Here is a 23,444-nt window from a genome sequence, read left to right as displayed (position 1 = left end):
TCAAACAGAAGGGGTAACATTGGTGCCGTGACCCGGATGGGAGTGAGGTTTAGGGGGGTGAGTGTAACGGAGGCTAGCTAGTAGTCGTTGTGCTAGTAAACCTCACTCCTCTGATCTCAAGAGACGTTCTAGCGACTGATGCTCAAGGTTGCAGCCTTTAGCCTCCTTGTTAGAGCGTCCGACTCTCATGCTGGCAGACACGGGTTTGAGTCCCGCTTGGAGCGGGCGGTTTGAACAGAAGGGGTTACATAGGCTGATTAATAAATAAATAGGCTAAATTAAATGATAAGCTACACCCAAAATCCCCCATCTTCATTCGAAGAGAGACAATGGACTGTGAGGATTTTTATTTTCTTTGATATGCTTGCTGCATTGCAAGTGAATGATAATATCAGAGACAGTTAAAAGTTAATTATAACTTTATCTTAAAGTTAATTATAATCCGCCCTTTTTGATCTAAAATGATGATTCAAATGATTATTACTCTACAGCATGGAGAAAGAATCTGTGGGACAAATGCAAGAGACAAGTGTTTGGGACATGTGTATGACTCCAGTCCTAAGTCTGATTGGTGTCTTGGGGGGCTCCATAAAAGGAGAGAGTATTAGGAGTCAAACAGGCTCCTGGGAAGAAAAGAAACGCCACAGTGTCAATACAGAAGAGCTGAACAACAACATCATCGTGAAAGACAGAGGATGAGTGTGAAGAAATGACAGTTTTGGAGGTATTGCTCTAGATCACTGGAAAGTCATTGTTTCAATTCATAGACAGGTGAGTTTGTTGGGCCAAGCCTCTAACCTCACAGTGTTGGAGTTGGACTTTGGAACTACAATAAGCTGTAGAAGATGCATTGGTTACTGTAATATAATGTGAAAGTCTTATTTTATTTCTCTTTCCCAGATTGTCTGTATTTCTTGGGCTGTATCAGGCTGGTGAGTGAGATATTCTGTCCTCGGCTAAACTTAGTCTCGACAATTGTCTCTGTCATGGGTGGTGTACAATTACAACACAGTTGGTGTGAGAAGTACTATATATAGATTCATGTAGTGACCACAGTGCTGACAAGAAGGTTAATAAACAAAAACAAACTTGAAAAGAATCGCAATTGCAAAAGCAAGATTTTGCTAAGGATCTATGCTGATATTTACTGACACCCCTATCATGGGTACTAAAATGATTTATTGTCTTATATTGTACATCTAAATTAGTATTCGTTTGTGCTTTTGGAGTTTGTTTTCGTCTCAGATCCATGAGCCTCTTCTTTTCATGTTGCCATGGGCAACTACAACGCCGCGCTTACTGCTGGTAAGACATAAGACATCTTCATTCATCTACCTTAAATACATTTCAAACTTTTAAAAAAAGATTATCTTTCATGTATTTCACCAAATTGTGCATTTATTTTATTTCTCATATTGCATATGTTATGTTTCTCATTTTATTATTAATTATAGCATAAGATATTTAGTATATTTTTTTCCTGCGGTACTTTACTTTCCCTCGGAACTATGTGTCCGTTATTTCCCACATTTTGCATCTCGTCATCGCAGATGTTGAAGATTTCAAGTCCATTGTGTCAACTCTAGAGAACCAGCGACAGCGTATTCTGACTGAACGCAACAGACTGGAGAACACACTCTCAGTTAACCATGTCAGTAAGTGAATTATTAGATATTAAATTATTGCATGAACAAGCCATGGCATTTGAGTTGTCATACATTTTCGATTATAGGGAAAATAATCAGTATTAAGAAACCTTTACATAAAGGCGTGTATTTACCAATGAGTTCCACATAAGATCATTTCACACACTGTTACTCCAGCTGGGAATGTGTAGACAGAATGTTTGTCACGTTTTGACAGAGAGTCTGTTTCAGGATGTCCTTGAGTTATATTTAACTTTGCAATGTACAGCTCAGTACATTGCATTGACTAACAGTGTACAACAGTGGTTCCCAAACTGTTTTGGCGTACCCCATTTAACATTTTTCTGCGTACCCCCGTCTCTTCCACTGCAGTCATGCCTTTTCCTTTAAGGGACCATATTTGTCCCCTAAAGGGATAGTTCACCCAAAAACGAAAAGCTGATGTTTTTCTGCTTACCCCAATGCATCCAAGATGTAGGTGTCTTTGTTTCTTAAGTAGAACACAAATGAAGATTTTTAACTCCAACCGTTGCCGTCTGTCAGTCGTATAATGCATGTGAATGGGGTCCAATTCTATTAGAGTAAAAAAAACATGCACAGACAACTTCAAATTAAACCCGCCATCCGGGTGGCGACACATTGATGTCTTAAGACACAAAACAATCGGTTTCTGCGAGAAACCAAGCAGTATTTATGCTATTATTTCACCTATTATCAGACGAATGTCATCAGCTCTCCAGACCGCCATAACTTCCTGCAAATAAGGTCAAAATAGCGGCCGGGTCATAGATATATAATTATAATTTTGTTCAGTGTATATAAAAAAAAATATTGCTAATCTAGACAACTACAGTAATATAAAGTTTGTCTATATTCTTAATGAATATAAGCTGGTCATTTAAAATGATTTGAAATGAATTTAATATTCAGAGATTGACTTAGTGTCAACCCAGGAGTATGCCCCAGTTTGGGAACCACGTGTGTACAAATAAGTGTGAACGAATTCCGTAATTCATTTAATGACAGTGTTTCTGTAATAAAATTGTGTTGTTGTGTTTGTGGAATGAATCGATATGTGATAAGATACATTTTAGAACATAAAGCTGAAGTTTAGAGAATAAAATCTCATCCGTAATGAAGATATTGAGTGTTTTGTATTTATTAGTGTTCCCTTTTGCAGGCTGTTGAGGAACAAGCAGGACAGGAAATGAATGAGGTGAATCAGGAACCAGACTTGCTGGCCCTCAAGTTTCTTTATAGTTACACAGATGAACCCAAAGACACCAAAGTAAGTTTGTTACAAAAAATCTGTCTGAAAAATCAGCTGTTTTTTTCTCAGGGGCTGCCAAAGTTTTCTGTCAATCAAATGCCTTGTAAGTACAATATCGACTTGAAGGAGGCCTGAGATTTAAGTTAATATTTCAATAATTTAGCAACACATTGGCATGTTCACGATCCTCTGATGTTGGTTAATGGTCACATGATATGCAAGTAAACAAATAAAATATATGGGGCCAGATTTACTCACAGCTTGCGCCAATGCAAACCCTCTTTTTGGCATTAAAAAACTACTGTCAGGATTTACTAAAGACACACAGTGAAAAATTAGCGCTGAAAAGGTGTGGACAGAGTTATTTTTGCGTCTGACCTTATTGCATATGCATTCATAGGAGTTTCCCTTCAGACGCAAAATTTATGATAGGAGATTTAAATGAATCACACAAGGTGATTTACTAAGGTTTGTGCTCGCCAATTTACTGGTATTTGCACCATTATTTAACGCACCAAAAAAGCACGTCTTAAACCAGACGCTAACTGGTAGATTGCGTTGGTCATTATGGAAATGATCCGGCTGCGTCTGTGTTCTTCAATTTCCATGTCGTCCGTAGATCACGCACAGAACTACCCACTCATATTGGCACTTTTTTGGAATTGTGCTCTCACGCTAATTTGCCCTGTTCTGTAAACAATGGCTGCATGACTGCGATATGACATCTCATTTCATATGAAAATGTCTCATATTGCTACTGCTGAAACATCCAGACACAAACAAAGACTCGATTGCTAATGGAAATAGTTACTGTACCTTTAAGTGTGTTCACACTTGGTTCACTCTTTATAAGAACCAACTGACACAAACCTCCGGTGTCACAGCAAAGTTGTCATTTATGTTGTCAAAAATGTCATTAGGCAAAGACGATCATGTGCATTGATATAACTATAGAGTACAAGGTTAGGAGATGTATAATTTGAATGCCTGGCTAAAGAGATGCGTCTGAGTCTGCGAGTGAGTCTGAGCCCCAAACATTATTAGGAAGGCTATTCCATAGTTTAGGTGCCAAATATGAAAACGTTCTACCTCCTTTAGTGGACTTAGATATCCTCGGTATTACCAGAAGCCCAGAGTTTAATAATCTTAAAGATCGTGATGGGTTATAAGGCGATAGAAGATCAGTTAAATACACAGGAGCTAAACCATTTAGGGCCTTATAGGTCAGTAGCAATACTTTATAATTGATACGTTTCTTGACCTAGTAAGAACTCTAGCAGCTGCATTTTGGACTAATTGTAGCTTGTTTATTGAGGAGGCAGCACAGCCAGCTAGTAGTTCATTACAGTAATCTAGTCTAGAGGTCATAAATGCATGAACTAACTTTTCTGCATCAGAGACAGATAGCATGTTTCGTAGTTTAGCGATGTTTCTGAGGTGGAAGAAGGCTGTTTTTGTAGTATTTGAAATATGATTTTGAAAAATGAAGTTGCTGTCTAATATAACACCCAGGTCTTTTACTGTAGATGAAGTAACAGTACATACTTCCTACTGTAAGTTATAATTTAAGAGATTCTGTGTGCCAGTTTTTGGTCCAATAAGTAATACCTCAGTCTTATCTGAATTTAGTAGGAGAAAATTACAGGTCATCCAATATTTTATATCTTTAACACACTCTGTTAGCTTGGATAATTTAGAGAATTCATCTGGTCGTGCTGAAATATATAACGGAGTATCATCGGCATAACAGTGGAAACTAATTCCATGTTTTCTTATAATATTTCCAAGTGGCAGCATAAATATTGAGAATAACAGAGGGCCTAACACAGATCCTTGCGGCACTCCATAATTTACCTACGTTATCTTAGATTGCGTTATCTCTAAAGCTTTTATTTAGTTTCAAATGTGTGTTAAACTCAGGGCGCTTGCAGAGATGCAGAGTTTGTGAGAAGCAGCATTTACTGTGAACCGATCCGCTCTGAAAACATGATATTATAAGTCACATGCATATAAATGAACAGTGCCGCTCTTCCCTCTGAAACATGTAGTTCAACCATACTGACTATATACTTCTTTAAATCGCAGCCTTTGATTTGTTAGAGGGTTAGTGCACCCAAAAATGAAAATTATGTCATTAATTACTCATCCGTAAGAAACCTGTAACCCGTAAGACCTTCGTTCATCTTCAGAACACAAACTAAGATATTTTTGAAGAAATCAGCTCTCCATAGACTGCAACGTTATTACCACTTTCAAGGCACAAAAAGGTAGTAAAGACATTGTTAAAATAGTCCATGTGACTACAGTAGTTCAACCTTAATGTTATGAAGTGACGAGAATACTTTTTGAGAATACTTTTTATTCAACAATTTCTTCTCTCCCATGTCAGTATCTTACGCTGTTCACGTTGTAAACACAGTGCTGCGCTTCTGGGTCCTATACGTCAGAACGCCGGCTCAGTATCTAAAGCATTCAAAGCATTGGGGCCCCTGGCAGTGTGAGACCCCTAGAGGGCAAACTGCTCTTGAAATTAAATGATTAGGATTGTCCCTTTCAATTTTTTTCTAGGAGCCTGTCAGCAACTGTACCTCTGCTCCTGCACCGTCAGTTTCCTCTTCTTCATCTTCTGGCACAACAAGCACGACCCAGCTCCCTGCGTATCTCTCGGCATTATTAGCAGCTAAACCCCGACTGGCCCTTCAGAGCCCCGCCACCTTGGAGCAGATGAGAGCAGACCTCCGAGATCTTCGAGATGAACTGGATACGCTGAAGACTCAGCAGAAGTTAGTGCAATGGATGCATGTAAACTAAATAAAAACATTGAGATTCTAATCCTTATATTTCAGTAAATGTAACGGCATTGCATTTCAGAAAAGAGATCAAACTGCTCATGAACGAACTGGATGAAGAAAAGAAGATGCGGTTGTCACTGCAAGTAAGCATGAAGATGTCAACTCTATATTCCCAATTTCATTCATTACCTTGTTTAATTGCCTTAAAGTGGACCTATTATGCTTTTTTACATTTTCAACAATCTTTAGTGTGTAATGTTGCTGTTTGAGCAATGAAAAAAGTCTGCAGAGTTATAAAGTCACTCCAAAGCGTGTTATCAGTGCGCAGTTTCTGAACTCCCTGGAACGCTTCCATTGTAGTCTTGAGTTTTCTTCCAGGAACGAATATTTCACAATAATCCTCATTTAAATAATTCCCGCCCAAGGCATATGCAAAATAAAGGGGTGAGGCCTGATGAAACTCGCGGTTATGTTAAGGGGGGGGGGGGGGGGGGCATTTCTGGAACACACTGGTCTAGCCGACCAAAGCACAATGTGCTTTTTCGGAAGGAGGATCTTCATAGAGAACTAACCTGAGCGTTACGGACAGACTGGGAAGAGAAGAGAGGAGCTGCAATAATGTAGCCTGACGTAGTCATACTCAGATTCTAGTCAGAATATGAGTCTGATACTGCTTTTTTGGGCTGTGAAAATGGGCCGTGGTTTCAACCGAACCAGGAAAGAAAATGCCTCTGCACTCAATTGGATAGACCTACAACTAATCAGAGCAACGGTGTAAGTGACGTACGTTGCGGCGCATAGTTGTCAACAGAACTCAACTGCACGCACGCTGGAAGAAGTAGAAGAAGATGAGTGTAAACAATCTTTGCCGGTGTTGTAAAAAGAATTTAAGGATACACAGAGTACTTACCAAGACGATCATCATTTTTGAGAGAAAAAGTGAAGGTGAATGCATATATGAACAAGCTCTCCGTTTAGTAAACAAATTCAGCCCAAGCGTTCTTCGGTAACGTGGATGGTTACGTGACTGTTGATCATAGTCCATCATCGTATAAAGCCCGCCGGATCAGGTCCAGACCGAACTTTCTGACCTCAAATATTGTGGCTGGCATCCAGGCTAGCAATAAAGTAATATATGTGAAAAAACCTATTCTAATAGTACCCAAAAACAAAATCAAGACTTTGAAAAAGGGCATAATAGGTCCTCTAACATGAAGGTTGGTGATAATTGAACAATATATATCACTGAGCCTCTCACTTGTGCTCCATTTCACTTTAGATTGAAGTAGAACGCCTTAAGAAACACATGTCCAAGTGAGCCAACTCTGAGGTATCCATCACCTGATCAAAGCGGTCAAACTACACAGATACGCCACCGTGGGTCTCACTTGGCTAACTCAAGAATGGAAATGAAAAACTTTCAGAAACTGAGGAGGGACTCTTGAGAATTTGTATTGGGAAACCATGTTGTGTTAGTGCCTTACACTGTTACTATACATGGGTAATATAAAAGAATGTTTTGGGTTTTAAACCTTGGAAGATGACTGAAAAAAGTCATCAATCTATATAGTTTTAATCTTGCTGGGATGTCAGATTAATGTAAGATATTTCATTTCATTCTTTATGATCTTTATATCTAACAAAGTCTTCCCAATTTTTGCAGGGGATTCTAACGCTTTATGAATACTGCGCATTAGTTTTAAGTCAGTAAGATTTTTTAAATGTTTTTGAAAGAAGTTTCTTATGCTCACCAAGGCTGCATTTATCAAAAATACAGGAAAATAATTATCATGAAATATTATTATAATGTAAAACTCAATTTTGTAATATATTTTCAAATGTAATTTATTCCTGTGATGGCAAAGCTGTATATTCAGCATCATTACTCCAGTCTTCAGCGTCAAATCATCCTTCAGAAATCATTCTAATATGCTGATTGCTGCTCAAGAAACATATTATCAACGTTGAAAAATATTTTTGTGGAAACATACTTTTTTTTTTTGGATTCTTTGATGACTACACAGTAAAACAGTTATTTTAGTAACAATGAAAATAAAAATTGATTTGATCAATTAAATTATTATTTTTTTTAAATAAAAATTGGTATAAAATTATGCTCAGTGCAGATACATTTGTTATATAAAGTCAACTGTAGCATGTGATGTAAAAAAGGGCCCTGCAAGAAAAAAAGAACCACAGCACTAGATTTTAAGTTAAAACATAGACAACTAAAGTAATACCATAAATACTGTGACTGATACACAGAGGCAAAAACAAAAACATTTTTTTTTTTTACAAAAATATTTATTTACATCGCATGAAAAACAGTGTATCTGTTCCTTCATGAACAACAATCAGCAAATTATAATTCTGAAGGGACAAACCCTGAAATACAACATGTTGGCGCAAGAAAAACAACTTCAGATGTTAAGTTTAACTCTACAAATGACAGCTATGTCAGTAACTGACTAAGAGAGACAGTGGAATGTCCTTGTTTGGCAGAATCTGGATCAAAAGTTTGAGTCGTCACAAGGAATCGGTCTGAACGTCACATCTTTATTTTTCTCCAGCAGAAGATCATAGCGACACAGAGGCCTGTTGAAAAGCAAAGCAACAATTTAATGTGACATTTATTGGAATTAAACCATAAGACTATCCTTTGCTTTGTGGCTGTCAATTGTACGAGACGTGTATTGACAAGTATGAATGTAATCTTCACGTCTGAAGAATTCATGTGAATAAAATGCTCTATTTTGAGAGTAGCTACTGCTGTTTTCATTCTTATTGGCAACGAAAGTTTGAATTTAGCCTGTGACATTTCTCAATCCCATGTTTGACTTCAATGATGAACATTTTGGGATGCAAGAACCATTTACACTACTATTCAAAAGTTTGGGGTTTTGTAGTTCTTTGTAGTTTTTCATGTTGATTAGTCTCCCCAGGGGCCCATTTCAATAAGGAGGTTCAACCAACTCTGAACTTGAACTCTCAGTTAACTTACCCTGAGATGGGAAACTCTGAGTTTTGGTTTTCAGAACGGCTGAATTGAGTTGGTTCAATCAACTCTGAGTAGTCTGACTCTGAGTTAAGCACATGCACCCAAACTATGAAAAGCCACGATCAATGGAGCTCCACCATGGCAACAACACACAATTCACGTCTTATTGCGCTTAAACTGTCAAATACACTGAAGTTTTTACAGTTAACCAAAATTTGTCGTCTGGCAATGTGATAAAAGCAATAAAGTCATCAATATAGCGGGGGAAAGAACCTTCATTTTTAAGAGTGTACAAAATGCAAAGCAAACTTTGAGAACACACCTGAGGTTGTTCTGTATAGGAGTGAGGCGTATGCTCAGCAGCCGTAGTTTCTTGCGAGGCCGGAGTCCTCTTTCTGGACAGAACTTCAGTGTGATCTCTTTAACAGGCTGGATGTCTCTGTCAAACTGAGCAAGAATGCTGGTCTCCACATACTTCTCAAACATTAAGGATTTACTGGAAAAAAGGACGGGAAACATTAGTATAAGCATTTAAATATATATAGATATTGGCATATAAAGATAAATGTCAGATACAAGACTTTCATGGACTTACTGGTTGAGCTCAACTTGTGTCTCTTCCTTTCCGTTGTGTAATTTAATTGTTAAATATCCCCAGTGCAATTTCTGGTTCCATGTGACAATATCAACCTTGTAACCGAACTCTGATGGAGTCAAAGATTAAATAATGAGTGTCTTTTTTTTACAGAACAACTGAAATTGCATTTTTGTAATTCTTTTACAAATACTACACTACCAGTCAAAGGCTACAAATAATCACCATTTAGACACACAATCAGACACACAATTATTCAGTATATTCATTGAATAATCCAGTGTTCAGGCGAATTGTTGGCACATTGCTATTTTGAGGCAACTAAAAACGACTGCACCATTGACCAACAAAAACCTGGTCTAAAGTCAATAGTATTTTTTGTGTTATTTAAATGTGGTCCACAACGCTCGTACACTGCACACACAGGGATGCGCAGCAGCACGCAAACATTTTTAAGTATTAAAAATAAAAGGATTCCTCTCGGGAGAAGTGTTCGGTCTTTCCGCTCGCAAATTCCTCTTAAAGGGCTTTTAAAGGGAATGGGAGATGAGACTCTGATTGGTTTATTGCACGTTACGCCCAAAACACACCCATGGCTCATTAAGAGACTAGGTGCAACCCTTTTGGACCAGTTGGTCCCTCACAGTCATTCTCTGTCCGATCACGTTACGTTACGTTTCGTTGTGCTGTGCTTTTGCCTGTCTGCTTGTTTTAGAGTACCTGAGATTAAACTACGTTTCATCTGTCTGCCTGCAAGCACACTGTGACAATTTATTATATCATATTATAATCAAGTTAATTCTATTAACTGATACAAATATTTATAATAAATTATAACAAGTTATAATTAATAATATATCCCTTTTGAGCTAATTTGCTACATATTAATGTTTTTTTTTTTTTTTTTTTTGAGAAGTCTATTATGCTCACCAAGGCTGCATTTATTTGATCAAAATACAGAAAAACACTAATATTGTTAATATTATTACAATTTAAAAGAATGGATTACAAGATCCTTCAGAAATCATTCTTTTTATGCTGATTTTTTTGTGATTATTTAATAAATATAAAGTTCAAATAAACAGTATTTAATTGGACATTATAACTGTATTTATTGTTACATTATGAATGTCTTTATTGTCACTTTTGCTCAGATTAATGCTGAATAAAAGTATTAATTTATTTTTGTTGTTATTGTTTTTAATCTTACTTACCTAAACTTTTGAATGGTAATGTATCACTGTTTCCAAAGTAGTCAAAATATTAAGCAGCACAACTGTTTTCAAAATTGATAGTAATAAGAAATCTTCACTCGAGTAATGATGCTGAAAATTCAGCTTTGTGTCACAGGAAAAAAATACATTTTAAAATATATTCAAATTGAAAGTTATTTTATTGTAATGATTATTTTATTTATTTGTAATATTTTAATTATTTGTAATATTATTTTAAAAATATTAAATTTTTACGCGATTTTGGATCAAATTAATGCAGTCTTGGTGAGACTTTTCAAAACATAAAAAAAACAATTATTCCACATTTTGACTGGTAGTGTATATCATACTGTATGACCATATTAACAGTAAATAATATTAACATGGACCATGTAAGACTATATGGAATATACTATATGATACTTTTAAAAATGTCACATTGCATGACCATATCAAACGAACTGCTTAACAAATCTGGTCACAATTGACAGTAATAATGAATGTAATTGAAATGTACTTACTGCAGAAGGGAGCAGCTTTATTTGTTTGGAAATATGTCCTTGTTTGTCCAAGCTCGACCAGTGTCTTCCTCCAGTGTACAACATCGTAACCTAGGCCATGTAATGAAATTATGCATGTCTCAGAATAAGCAATTAATCAAATTAAACTCTGAGTTTACTCAGTGTTTGAAGTTTACCAAAAATAGGACATCCAGCTGACTTAAACTTCCCACAATCCATGCACTTCCCATCTAGGAAGTCTGCGTAGGATTCACAGGGGTAGGCAGTAATGGGACAGGAGCCGTTCAGAGAACTCATGTAGAGAAACACTGACCTCTGATGGTCACACTTGAAATACTGTGATCCTGAGGAAGATAATAGACGATTTTTTTTTAAAAAGTGTGTGTATAAAACATATAAAACAACATACTTCTGCAGTGTATAAATACACATTACAATATAGGATGTATAGAGCAACTTATCCAGTAAAATACACAATAAATATATAACAGGAGAACACTGAGTATATAAGCCTGATGGATTAAGATATTATTTTTATATTGTTAACAATAATATATATTTTTAAATATTATAATATTTAGAATATTATTTTTATAATGAATTGTACAACATTTTGTAATGTAAAGCATAAGACTGGTGATTGATGTTTATTTTACCTTTATTTTGACAAGCTTTTTAAAAGGTAGGATAGGCAATTTCTGAGCATAAGATCCCACCCTCAAAGCCGTTTCCCCCCTTATGAATTTGCAATGCAAAATTCTATTGGCCGGCCTGTATGTATGCTTGGGCTGTTAAAAATTTTGTATAAACAAATATTAAATATTAATGTATTTATATTAAATATAAAAAAAAAAATACACAAACGAAAATGATAATACAATAAACTATAACGGTGTTAAAAACAGTAGGCTTAAAGTAGCTACAACAAGTATTAAATGTGGTTAAATATCAAAATAACTTGTGTTGGGTGGGGGTAAATTAAGCACGATCTGCTGAGACATCACTATCATGATGCAGTGTGGTCTATGGAGTTGCCTGAAGTGCACATGTTGAGTAAACTCGCTCCCTCGTCCAAATCGAGGGGTCGAGGATCTTTCCAAATAAACTTCCCTTGTCCACTTAACGAAGTTGAACAGATAGCTCAGATAGCTGCGGTTTTGAAAATACCCGTGTTCATGTGGACAGGGTCTAAGAGTAGGCTACATTTACACGACAACGATAGCCTATGCTTAAAACTGAGAAGTTTTTTCTTTGAGTTTTCCGCTTACGGATGATGACACCATTGTCAAAACAATCCCCATTCACTAGGATCCGCAAAAAAAAAAACTAAACACATTGTATTCTGCTACTAGGCCATTAGATGGCGATGAAACACTATAGCCTGAACATGTAATATGTATGTGCAGATTCGGATTTTTGCTATTTAACACGGAGACCGTTTTCAAAAACGTGCACTTTGAAACCCGTTTTCAAAAGTTTGTGTTTCCAGGCACCCAAAACACTGTTGTTGTATAAATGAGTTTGTTTTTAGTTGAAAATGGTGTCGTGTAAACAGCCTATAGAGTGGTGAAATCACTTTGTAGGCCAATATGCGGAAGCGAGTTAGCATTTTAGCACTTACGGTTCCATTGCCCTGAAGTCAATGTTTTTTTTAAATGGGATTTTGGTTAAATGGCTGAAATAAGGTCTGTGGTGAACACAAGCTCAAGACACTTTTCACGTTTTATTCTACGACATTAAAATACATTAGCATTACCCCACTCGTGATTTTTTTAAGCTGTTACGTGTTTTGAAAAAGGCGGTTGCTAACAAGTGGCTAAACGGGACTACAGAAGCTGTCGGGAAGATTAAACGTCATCACGTCAACAGGTAAAACCTCTTTTACAGCCTCATTATGCTGATAATTGAGCTGTTATAAACTAGTTCAAACATTCTGGGAAAATATTTGTAGATAAAAACTGAAAGACGCTTAGTGGTGCTGACGTTGAGGACCAGCGACTGGTGCAGTTTATTTATAGCCTACCTTTAGCTTTTTACTTCTGGCAACTGCATTTAGGCGAATTGTTTTGATGGACAAAACGTAATGTGTAAGTATCATACACTTCTGTTGATCATAGAGCTTGTTTTTTTTTTTTTTGCCAAAATCCAAAAAGCCTATGGAAAAATCCTATTGGGTTTTTGTTGAGAGAACCAGTGTGATGCTAACTGCCGGTTGGCCTACAAAGTGACATCCTACCTGTACTACTCTATTACAACTCTGCATAGCCTTACAGAATGCGCTGTTAATGTGTGATGTCTGTGCCAGCAGGTGCATGGAAATACATATGTTGACAGGCAGGTAGGACATTGTATCATTGCATTCGGACCGAACATTTTTTGGTCCTGAGACTTCCACAGAAGATACATGTAGGCCTATATGTTTTAATATTTAGACCACTTCTATTACTTATTGCTATCAGGATGTGAAGAGTTTCAACCAGTATAACAGTGTTTATAAGAAATTGCCTATGCCCTATCTTTAAAAAAAAAAAAAAAAAATTTTAATGACTATTTTCCATTTCATTATTAAAATGATATAAAAGCTGACCTGAAAAGATACTTCTGGGGCATCCTGGCTGGTCTGCTCCACCGTTTGCATAGTAGTCGATGTGACCCAGGAGATTGCGATAGCCCAATGCTACAAGACAATGGCAACAATTAATTCACTATAGGCCTAGATGTTTGCAGCAGTCTTGCAAATGTCACCAATGCAAGACTGCTGTGAGTGGTTGCTAAGGTGTCACTTCCTGAACCGAATCAAGAGCCCCACTTCGAGATAACACTCAATGTGTGAGAAAAACGCACCATCCATGTCTGTGTGCAGAGCTTCCACAAGCTGGGCATCAGTGGGGTCTAGACGGTTTTCGGGAGGCTGACCGTTAAACTCTGGTCCTGCTGGATCCAGCGCTGATTAAAACAGAAGATGCTTCATTTATTTAGCTGATAATATAATACTGAAATTGATGATGGTTTAAAGCAGGGGTTCTCCATTCTGACCCCTGATGTCCACTTTCCTGCAGATCCAACCTTGATCAAACTCACCTTCCTAAAACTTTGTAGCGCTGCTTCCCAATTCACCTGCTTATTATACGACACCCTAAAAGTATGAACTCTTTTTGTTAAGAAAAAACACATACTTTTGTTTGTGTAGCAGAAGAGTACACAAGCTTTGGGATATACTATCACGTAATCAAATTGTGTCTTTAACGGACGCTCTGTCGCATAGTTACGTTCATCCTGTCACCATAAACTGGTCTGTCAATCATCTTGTCACAGTTAACATCCTCCACATTTAATTTACTTTAATTTTCTACCATATTGTGTCATAGTGTCAGTTGTTGGTCTTTCATGCGGAGAAATCTCCTCATATGTTTTGCATAATGATGCATTTAAAAGTTAACAGCCAAACAGATCTTTATAAAAGTCCACATTGTTGTTGCAGATGAAATATAACACAGATAACAATAAATATTTATTATCAGATTAAATGTTGATTATTAGTCACTCAAACCCTACGGAACCAATGGAATCGCACATCCGCCATGTTTGATTTGGTTTAACGATTTTTATTTGTGTTTGTAGTTCTGAACTGAATCCTCCTCCAAAGCGCATTGCGTTGTGGGCAATATTAGCCGTTAGAGTGTGTGCACGGATCCACACTTTGAAAATCTACCAGGAATAGAAGACCATCTGGGGACTTTCGGGGCTCACTTGTTCTAATCTCACATACTATTTAGGATGGACAGTATGGACATTGGGCCCGAAGACCTTGATTATCTTGTTCAGGTGTGTTTGCATGGAAATCTGCAGGAAAGTGGACCTTGAGGGCCAGAGCTGAGAATCCCTGGCTTAATGGTTTAGTAGGTGAATGAATGAATCTCACCTGTTATTCTGTCAATTTCTCCATTAAAGTGTGCCCCAGTAAAACCTGAAATGTGGGCACCTAGACTGACGCCAATCATGTGAATGGAGCTCAGACTGGCCCCATTGTCCTGTAATGTCACGCGTGCAAACACAAGAGCAGACACTAGTTAGGCAGCTATAGTTACATGGAAAATTGAGAGACCACACTGCAAAAACAAGTAAAATATTGTTAGTAAGCGTTTTGTTTTTGTTGAGAAAGGCTGACATATGTTTAATGCACATCACTTTGTTGTGAAAAGTGTTGAGATGAAGTGAAGTTATGGAAATACATATGTTGACGGGCAGGTAGGCGTTTTGAGATGAAAGTGTTGAGATGAAAATCTTTCTCTCTCTTTGCATTTTTTTATCATTATGCTACGATTATGCTAAGATTATTCTATTCAAATCAATCTGTTGAATAAATTGGGTCAAAATTAATCTAAAAGTAATCAGATTATAATGTGCAATTTAATAGATTACATTACAAACTAACATTTTTATACTGTGATCAGTAATGGATTCCAGTTTGTGAGTAATCTACCCAGCATGAATATGTCAACATAAGGATTGCATTAAAATAACAACTTGAGCAAGTTAATGATTAACGCACAACTATAAAATGTCTGAATGCTTCACCTGTGCACATACAAACCTACTTCCTATGTGCAAGACTCTACATGACCACAGAACCTTAAAAGGGCTCAGGTGGGATTTTTTTTCCAGAGGATGTTTTTTTTTCCTTCCACCAGTCACCCTCTCCCTGAACCTTGCTTTGCCTATAAAGTCCTCATGAAATTACTTGATGAATTTTCTGTCCTGTGTTTATGTATTATTTATTGAAATTGTGAAAGGCTAGTCTCTTTTTTATTAGCTGAACAGCACAGCCGTTTGCTACTTGCTAATCAGTTCCAACACTGTCACTGAAAAATCTGTGTTCAATATAGTTGTAAATTTGTAAAGTTGCCATGAAATGAAAATTCACCTTATCTATTTGGTAAATGCATGTTATAGATTTTATTTTGAACAATGTCTAGGTTTCATTTTTTTTTCACCTTGTATTGTTTAATCAAAATGTTGATCAAAACTCGATCTTCCGGTGAAAACGACCTGGTGACAAGCCATCCTAGGTGTATACAACTTTCTTCTTTCAGAGGAATACAATTGGTGAGATATTACGTGAGAACGTGTGTGTGGCGTGAGAGTGCCATGGCTTGTCGGACATAGCAACAGTAACTAAAGGGGGCGGGTCTTAGCAAACGGTCAATTACTCTTTTGGTGCAAGTCGACTTGCATAGGCCGTCTGGAGTACTTTTATGATTGATGGATGCACTTTTTTGGACTTCAAAATCAGGACCCCCATTCACTATCATTATAAAGCTTGAAAGCAATGATATTTTTTAATATAACTCTGATTGTGTTTGTCTGAAAGAAGATATATATATACTTAGGATAGCTTGAGGGTGGGTAAATCATGGGATAATTTTTTGGGTGAACTATCCCTTTAAAAGCCACCCCTCCACAATCCCCTCTGCAAGCTCATTTGTGAATGCAACACCCACATCTCAAGATCCAATCAACAACTGGTGGATTGAACCAAGTCCAACTCATCCACCCCACCCAATTATCTGTTACACTCAATACATTTAGGAGTACATTTCCATATTGAACTAACACGCAAACTAAAATCTACAAAATCCATTTTTATTTCATGGGGTATCCATGAAGATTTAACTAGTATTATTTTTTAATAATAATTAGTATTATAAATTAGACATTAGTAGCTATTGTGAGCCTCTGAAGTGCAATTTTTTTGTAGAGTGAAAAAAAACATCCATAACATCCATAGCTGAGTCCAGGAATGTATATATGTACATTGTCCATCAATTAAAAATATACCATAATTGTTGACATCAACAATGCACATCAACAATGTAGGCTCACCCACTTATTAATTTCCTGTAAGCCCACTCAGAATTTGTCGCCATCTGAAATCATACATTTCCATACTGTATAGTAGGCGAAAAACAGTATTCACTCTCAAAAATAAAGGTAATGTCACTGGGGCGGACTTTTGTTCCTTTTAGGTACTAATATGTACATTTAAGGTACCAATATGCACCACAAAAGTGTACCTTCTGAAAAGGTACCGCCCCAGTGACAGCTTTTGTACCTTTATTTCTGAGAGTGAAGAGTAGTATGTCTGAATTCACAATACTCATAAAAGAGTAGGCAAAAAGTTCCAGGATGACCTACTACTTCCACTGAGATTATGAAGTGCGCATCCAGTGGACATTTACTATCCTATGAGGCCACGGGAGAGGATTTGTGAATTGCAGTGACGCAACTGATGCTGGTTGGTCAACATGATAATGACAACATGACATTCTACACACATTCATACTATATAGAAGTACCTACTCAGAGAGCATGCAAAGCCTATGATAGTATTTTTATTTGAAATATTATGCATCTCAGATTGCACTATGGATGTTTTCTTTTACCTTCATTTTCTGGATGAGCGCAGTAAGATTTGAAGCCACCTTGCGCGTGTTTTTCACGACTTTCCAGTAGTTCATATTGGTTGCACCACGGTTCCAATCCACCACAATAGCGTTCATGTCACGGCGGTTCAGAAGAAACTCCACAAACTCTGACAGCCACACTGGGGGCGAGCCGGTGGGCCGGTAGCCGTGGATGAGGAAGGTGGTGGGAGAGCTGATGTTGAAGTGAGGATTGCTGAAGGGCTCTTGGTGGGACAGCAGCTGACCGCAGGAGATGTTGGCCCGTGTGTAAAGCAGCAATCTAACATCCAAAGACGTCCCAGCAAGGGAGTCTTTAAAGTTAAGGTCTGTCATTTCCTCACATTGCTGAGCTTTAGGGAGAAAGTAAATAATGTTTCAAGGCTGGCTTCTTAGGTAAAGCAAGGCTTTGTTTTTAAAAAAACAACCACTTTAGTCTTATTCAATTTCATACAAGATACAACTTGGATGGCAATCAATGCATTTGATTAAAATCATTTGATTATTCAAAATATTTAATAGGAGACCAAGATCCATTGCTGACCTTTACATTTCTACATATAAACCGAACACTTTGACACATTTTGATAAGTATTCTTCCAAAAGAATCGAAAATTGCAGAAAGGGTAGTTTGTGATCAATTCGTTTCTCATTTAATAGTCCAGGTGATATGTTCACTTTTTCATAAAAGCATGAAACTATATTGTCAATGGTTAATGAACAAAAGGATTAAGCATTTTAAACTCTACACAACATGCATTCAACAGACATGCTATTATAAAGTTTAGCCTAGGTTCACAGAGCCTGTGATTTCCTTCTCACGTCACCGAATTCACCATTAACCATTTACCTGAACAGTTTATGTTTTATATGGTATCATTGTAATATTTGACCATGGAGATAGACATCACATTTTCTGTGTTATCATGTTTGATTCAGGAGATATAATACAACATACATTTGGTTATGCTGGAAAGTCAATTTAGAAGTCAACTTGACAAAAGTGGTGTTGTTGGAGCTGTGTTTTTAGATCTTGCAAAGGCATTTGACACAGTTAATCATAACTGTTTAATTTCCAACCTTCAGAATTTTTAATTTATCTGCTACTACCTTGACTTGGATGAAATCATACCGGACTAATAGGAAACAATGTACAAGAGTGGTTGATAAGTGTTTTTCTTTTGCCAGCTGTACTATAGGGGCCCCTCAAGGGTCTATTTTAGGACCTATTTTATTTAGTATTTATATTAATGATCTCCCTCAAGTATGTCCAGGTGTTAACGTTCTAATTTACGCAGATGATACTGTGCTTTTTACTCATGCAAGAACTAAAGAACTTGCTGACATCTGCAATGGCGAAAGTCTCGGATTGGTTAAATAAGTCTTGTTTGTCTCTTAAAGGAACATGCCACTTATTTTGAAAATAGGCTCATTTTCCAACTCCCCTAGAGTTAAACATTTGAGTTTTACCGTTTTCGAATCCATTCAGCCGATCTCCTGGTCTGGCGGTAGCACTTTTAGCATAGCTTGGCATAGATCATTGAATCTGAATAAACCGTTAGCATCTCGCTTAAAAAATTACCAAAGAGTTTCGATATTTATCCTATTTAAAACTTGACTCTTCTGTAGTTACATCGTTTACTAAGACCAACAGAAAATTAAAAGTTGCGATTTTCTAGATCGATATGGCTAGGAACTATATACTCTCATTCCTGCATAATAATCAAGGAACTTTGCTGCCGTCCCATGGGTGCAGCAGGCGCAATTATATGACGCAGCGCCTGAAAATAGGCTAACTTCCGTCAACATAACCAACGTGACAACCTGCTTGCACAAGGAGCGTGCTGGGGACTATTTTCGCAACTTTTCATTTTCTGTCGGTCTTAGTCAGTGCTGCCGCTCCCACCACGCGCATCACGTGCTGCACGTAGGGCGCCGAGTGCTCAGGGGGGCACCACAAGAAAATGCTCTTTCCAATGCCAGACCTGATTCATAACGCTTTGAAGCTTCATGATGCATTGTTTTGAAATCGGTCATCACTATATAAGTCGTTATTTAGGGTTTTTTTGCGCACAAAAACTATTCTCGTCGCTTCATAAAGTTATTGTAGAACCACTGTAGTGAGATGGACTTTGTAACGACGTCTTTAGTACCTTTTATGGGTCTTGAGAGTGTAAAGTGCCATTGTGCCAATGGAGGCCTTTCTGAGCCATCGGATTTAAACTAAAATATCTTCATTTGTGTTCCGAAGATGAACGGAGGTCTTACGGTGTCGAACAACATGAGGGTAAGTAATTAAGCATAAAACAATAAAAATAATCACTCATAAAAACAATCACTTGTTGCCACTTTTTGGTATATTGATGTAACTTCTAAAAGGAATTAGCCTGACAAACCGACCCACATCAAGATGTTGGGTTTGGGAACACATCATTGGCAGGGCTCAATCCGAGGGGCGAGATAAACGGTTGTCTTTCAAATTCCCTCTGCACGCGATAGGATAGCGCTACAGCCAACCAGAGCAACGAAGAAGGTGAAGCGGAGCTAGTTGATAGATTAAACTTTCGCCGTATCTGGTCAGCAAAACTTCGAACACATCTTCCTTTCTTAAGAATGACTTCAGTGCCGTTCTTTATTCTTTTCTCAAAGAAAAGCTGAACTCCAAGTCTTCCAGAGTCGCGGCCAAAGCCGATTCGAAAGACCGCTGATCGTCAGCTTCTTTGTTTACGAGTAGCATGCGGAACTGCAGCAACTCTGCCGTCATTATGTTAAGTCTGCCCACCGACTCTAAACACAATGTGATTGGCCTGACCAGAGTTTGGTTTTTCCAGCTCGCAAGCCAACGGAGAGTTGCTAGACACCCTGGCTGCAAATTAGATTTGCTGCCGCTAGGGTGCGTCTAGATTTCTAGGCTAAAAAGGAGTCACTGAAAAATCCTTAACACTAATGCACATACTATGGAAGTTTGTATCCGCCACAGAAAAAAACATTTTAAGAGATAATTGCGACTTTTTGTCTCACAATTGCGAGTTTACATCTCGCAATTGAGAGTTATAAAGTCCAATTCTGAGGGAAAAAAGAATTGTGAGAAAAAAAACTGCAATTACTTTTTTTTTTGGGCAGAAACAAGCTGAATAAATGAATAAAATGTATTGATGTCATTTAATAGTCATACCATGCATATTTAGCACAAGCACACTTTTCAAACAAGATTTTTTGAAGAGAACTGTCTCACATTAATCCATTAAAACTTGACAAGATGTTTACAAGTAATTTTAAAAAGTGGCTTAGAAAAGCTTTATGTTTTGGGAGATTAGGCTTTGATATGTTTTTTTTTTTTCTAAAGCAATGACATTGGTGTATGCGTGCAAGAACTTGTGAGGGCCACTGGATATTAAATTAACACTGGAATCTGATACCATCAATGTTCTACAGTCCTACTTTTTTATAAGAGAGACACCCGAAAGTAGTACAATGTAGTCTACAAATGGCCTAACATATGTTCTTTTTACATTTACACTTAAAAGCAGATGGAAATCAGTGGAAAATGTGTGCACATGTGTTTTGGTACAATATTTCTAGGAAAAGTGGGAATACTGGTACATCTGTGGAGCCCACGCATGGAACTATTTTAACATTTCAAGAGAACTAATAAAGTAACTCCCATCATAAATGAGGCAGCATCCACTGTGAGTAATATAGAAACTGTATTTTTTTTCTCACAGCTGACTGTCTCATGGTGTTTTAGATCAATCATGGTTAACCACGGTGATGTGAGCATTTGGAAGAATGTCATGTGGTTTGTTACAACATTACCTTTGTACGTGTCAAACAACATCAGCGTCACATATAAGAGTCCCCAAAAGAACGTCCTGTAGACCTGCAAAGAGACAAAAGGCATTGTCAAAAACATAGGGGCGGATTTCACACCTTTCGCATCTTAGCAGCTTTTTTCTCACACTTTAAAGTGGCAGAAGTGTTGCAAACGTCTTTGCTTTCTTATTACTTGCTATAGCCATATACAACTATTTCACATTTATTTTGGTGCCACGCATCAAGTATTTTCCCCATGATGAAACCATAAGTTTCCAGTGAGTGACCCCAGCACACATTCACATTCAGTTTCAATGAAACTCATTACTGCGCAATAGGGGTGTGTATCATTTTCTTTTTTATTATTTTAGTATTACTGATAAACTATTATAGTTTTTGTTAATATTTTGAATTAGATTTTATTTTTCCATTTTAATTTTAAAGTTTTAGCAATTATGTTTTTGTGCATTTTTTCATTTAAAAAAGTATGTCTATAGTTTTATTAGGTTTTAGTTTAAGTTTTTTTTTGTTATTTTAGTACTTCAGCTTAAAATGAAAATGAGAAATGTTGCCTTGATAAAAGCTGAAATAAAATACTTTTTTATATTTTATTTCAGTAGATGTTTATTTTATTTAATATATATATATATATATATATATATATATATATATATATATATATATATATATATATATATATATATATATATATATATATATATATATATATATATATATATATATATATATATAGATTATAGTTCTGTCAAATTATTAATCACGATTAATCACATATAAAAGAAAAGTTTGTTTACATGTGTGTGTGTGTGTTCTGTGTATAATTATTATAATATGTATATATAAATACTCACATACATGTATATATATTTAAGAACAAATTTTATATTTATATATAATATAAATGATATAAATACATATATACAGTATATACATGCACATATTTCTTAAATATATATATACACACATGTATGTGGGTGTATTTATATATATACATATAAACATCATACACAGTACACACACACACACACACACACACACACACACACACACACACACACACACACACACACACACACACACACACACACACACACATGTATATGTATAAAAATATGTGTACTATATTTAAAGGTTTGTGTGAGGAACAAGTTTAGATGGTTAAGGGATACAAAATATAATTCGTTCAGCATTTAAACCATAGAAGTCAATGGAAAACCCCACCATGAAACAATAAACTCATGCAAACAGTATGTGTGTTTTGGAAAGTCATTGTGAGTTTGGGCACATTTTAGAGACTCTTCAAATAAAGCTGAAAAGAAGACAAACTGGTTTTAACCTGTTGTCACGAGGAGAGTATAGGAATGTGCTTCCCAAACAAACAGAACAAATCACATTAACATTAACATCACCTGCGCTCTCAGTTAAAACAAGTGTACATTAAATAATATGCACTGAGTCTGACAAACCACTAATGTAAACAGTCACACAAACGTATAGTAGCCATGTACTCATCACCAGTGGACAAAAACATAGTATATTCAAACAAAGAGCAGTTGTTACTATCTGCAACAAGGAATATTTTACATGAAATGAGGAGACACCTTACCATGTTGGAGGAGTAACCAGACATTTATGTCTGACAACGTCAGGGTTGCTGAAACTTCATTTGAAGACACCAGGAAATAGTAAGGTGACACACATACTGACAGAGCAACTCCTCCTTGACTATAACTGCTCCACCCACCATCCTACAAACATTCACCTACAGGTGGCACATTCCTGAAATCTGATCCTGGTTGTCTGTCCTACCTGTTGTGAAGAAATGCAGGACTCAACAAGAAGCTTGAAATAAGCCACAATAGATGACTGCTGTGACTTTTCACTGAATTAAACGAGTTTTGAGGCACAGAGAGACTGTATGCACATGCTGGTTGACCAACATAACTTTGGAAAACTAAACAATTAAATATATAAATTGTTAATCATTCATAATGTAGCCTAATTAATATAATTCAATACATTATAAGTAATACATTTATACCATTCATTCTATAATTCCATTAATTAATTAATTTTAATCCATTTTAAAACATTAAAATTTTATAAAAGCAAG

The 23,444-nt window shown here is 36.6% G+C and overlaps 2 protein-coding genes across 5 annotated transcripts; one reads left to right on the top strand and one right to left on the bottom strand.

Annotated features, from left to right (window-relative positions):
* The first annotated feature begins 570 nt into the window (after positions 1 to 570).
* LOC307137602 (SH3 domain-containing kinase-binding protein 1) lies at positions 571 to 8,861 on the top strand. Of its 4 annotated transcripts, none has more exons than XM_079835365.1 (8): positions 571 to 771; positions 901 to 932; positions 1,230 to 1,305; positions 1,551 to 1,655; positions 2,827 to 2,934; positions 5,485 to 5,699; positions 5,788 to 5,851; positions 6,988 to 8,861. In XM_079835365.1, the coding sequence occupies exons 4-8, from the start codon at positions 1,650 to 1,652 to the stop codon at positions 7,024 to 7,026; spliced, it is 432 nt and encodes a 143-aa protein (XP_079691491.1). In that variant the 5' UTR covers positions 571 to 771; positions 901 to 932; positions 1,230 to 1,305; positions 1,551 to 1,649; the 3' UTR covers positions 7,027 to 8,861. The 4 variants fall into 4 exon arrangements, with proteins under 4 accessions (XP_079691491.1, XP_079691489.1, XP_079691490.1 ...); XM_079835363.1 differs by having other exon boundaries at positions 618 to 771; positions 1,551 to 1,651; XM_079835364.1 differs by lacking the exons at positions 571 to 771; positions 901 to 932 and having other exon boundaries at positions 1,027 to 1,305; positions 1,551 to 1,651; positions 6,988 to 8,469.
* lipia (lipase, member Ia) lies at positions 7,535 to 23,018 on the bottom strand. The gene is made up of 11 exons (XM_079835348.1): positions 22,938 to 23,018; positions 21,314 to 21,377; positions 17,480 to 17,850; positions 14,959 to 15,067; positions 13,881 to 13,982; positions 13,624 to 13,713; positions 11,213 to 11,380; positions 11,037 to 11,126; positions 9,302 to 9,410; positions 9,029 to 9,202; positions 7,535 to 8,303 (listed from the first exon to the last, which is right to left on the bottom strand). Exons 1-11 carry the CDS (start codon positions 22,959 to 22,961, stop codon positions 8,219 to 8,221), a joined length of 1,386 nt encoding a protein of 461 aa, XP_079691474.1. The 5' UTR covers positions 22,962 to 23,018; the 3' UTR covers positions 7,535 to 8,218.
* Positions 23,019 to 23,444: the final 426 nt, after the last annotated feature.

This window comes from Gobio gobio, assembly GCF_949357685.1.
Source record: "Gobio gobio genome assembly, chromosome: 14".
In the NCBI taxonomy this organism is placed as follows: Eukaryota; Metazoa; Chordata; class Actinopteri; order Cypriniformes; family Gobionidae; genus Gobio; species Gobio gobio.
This window is presented reverse-complemented; position numbering and strand designations above follow the sequence as displayed.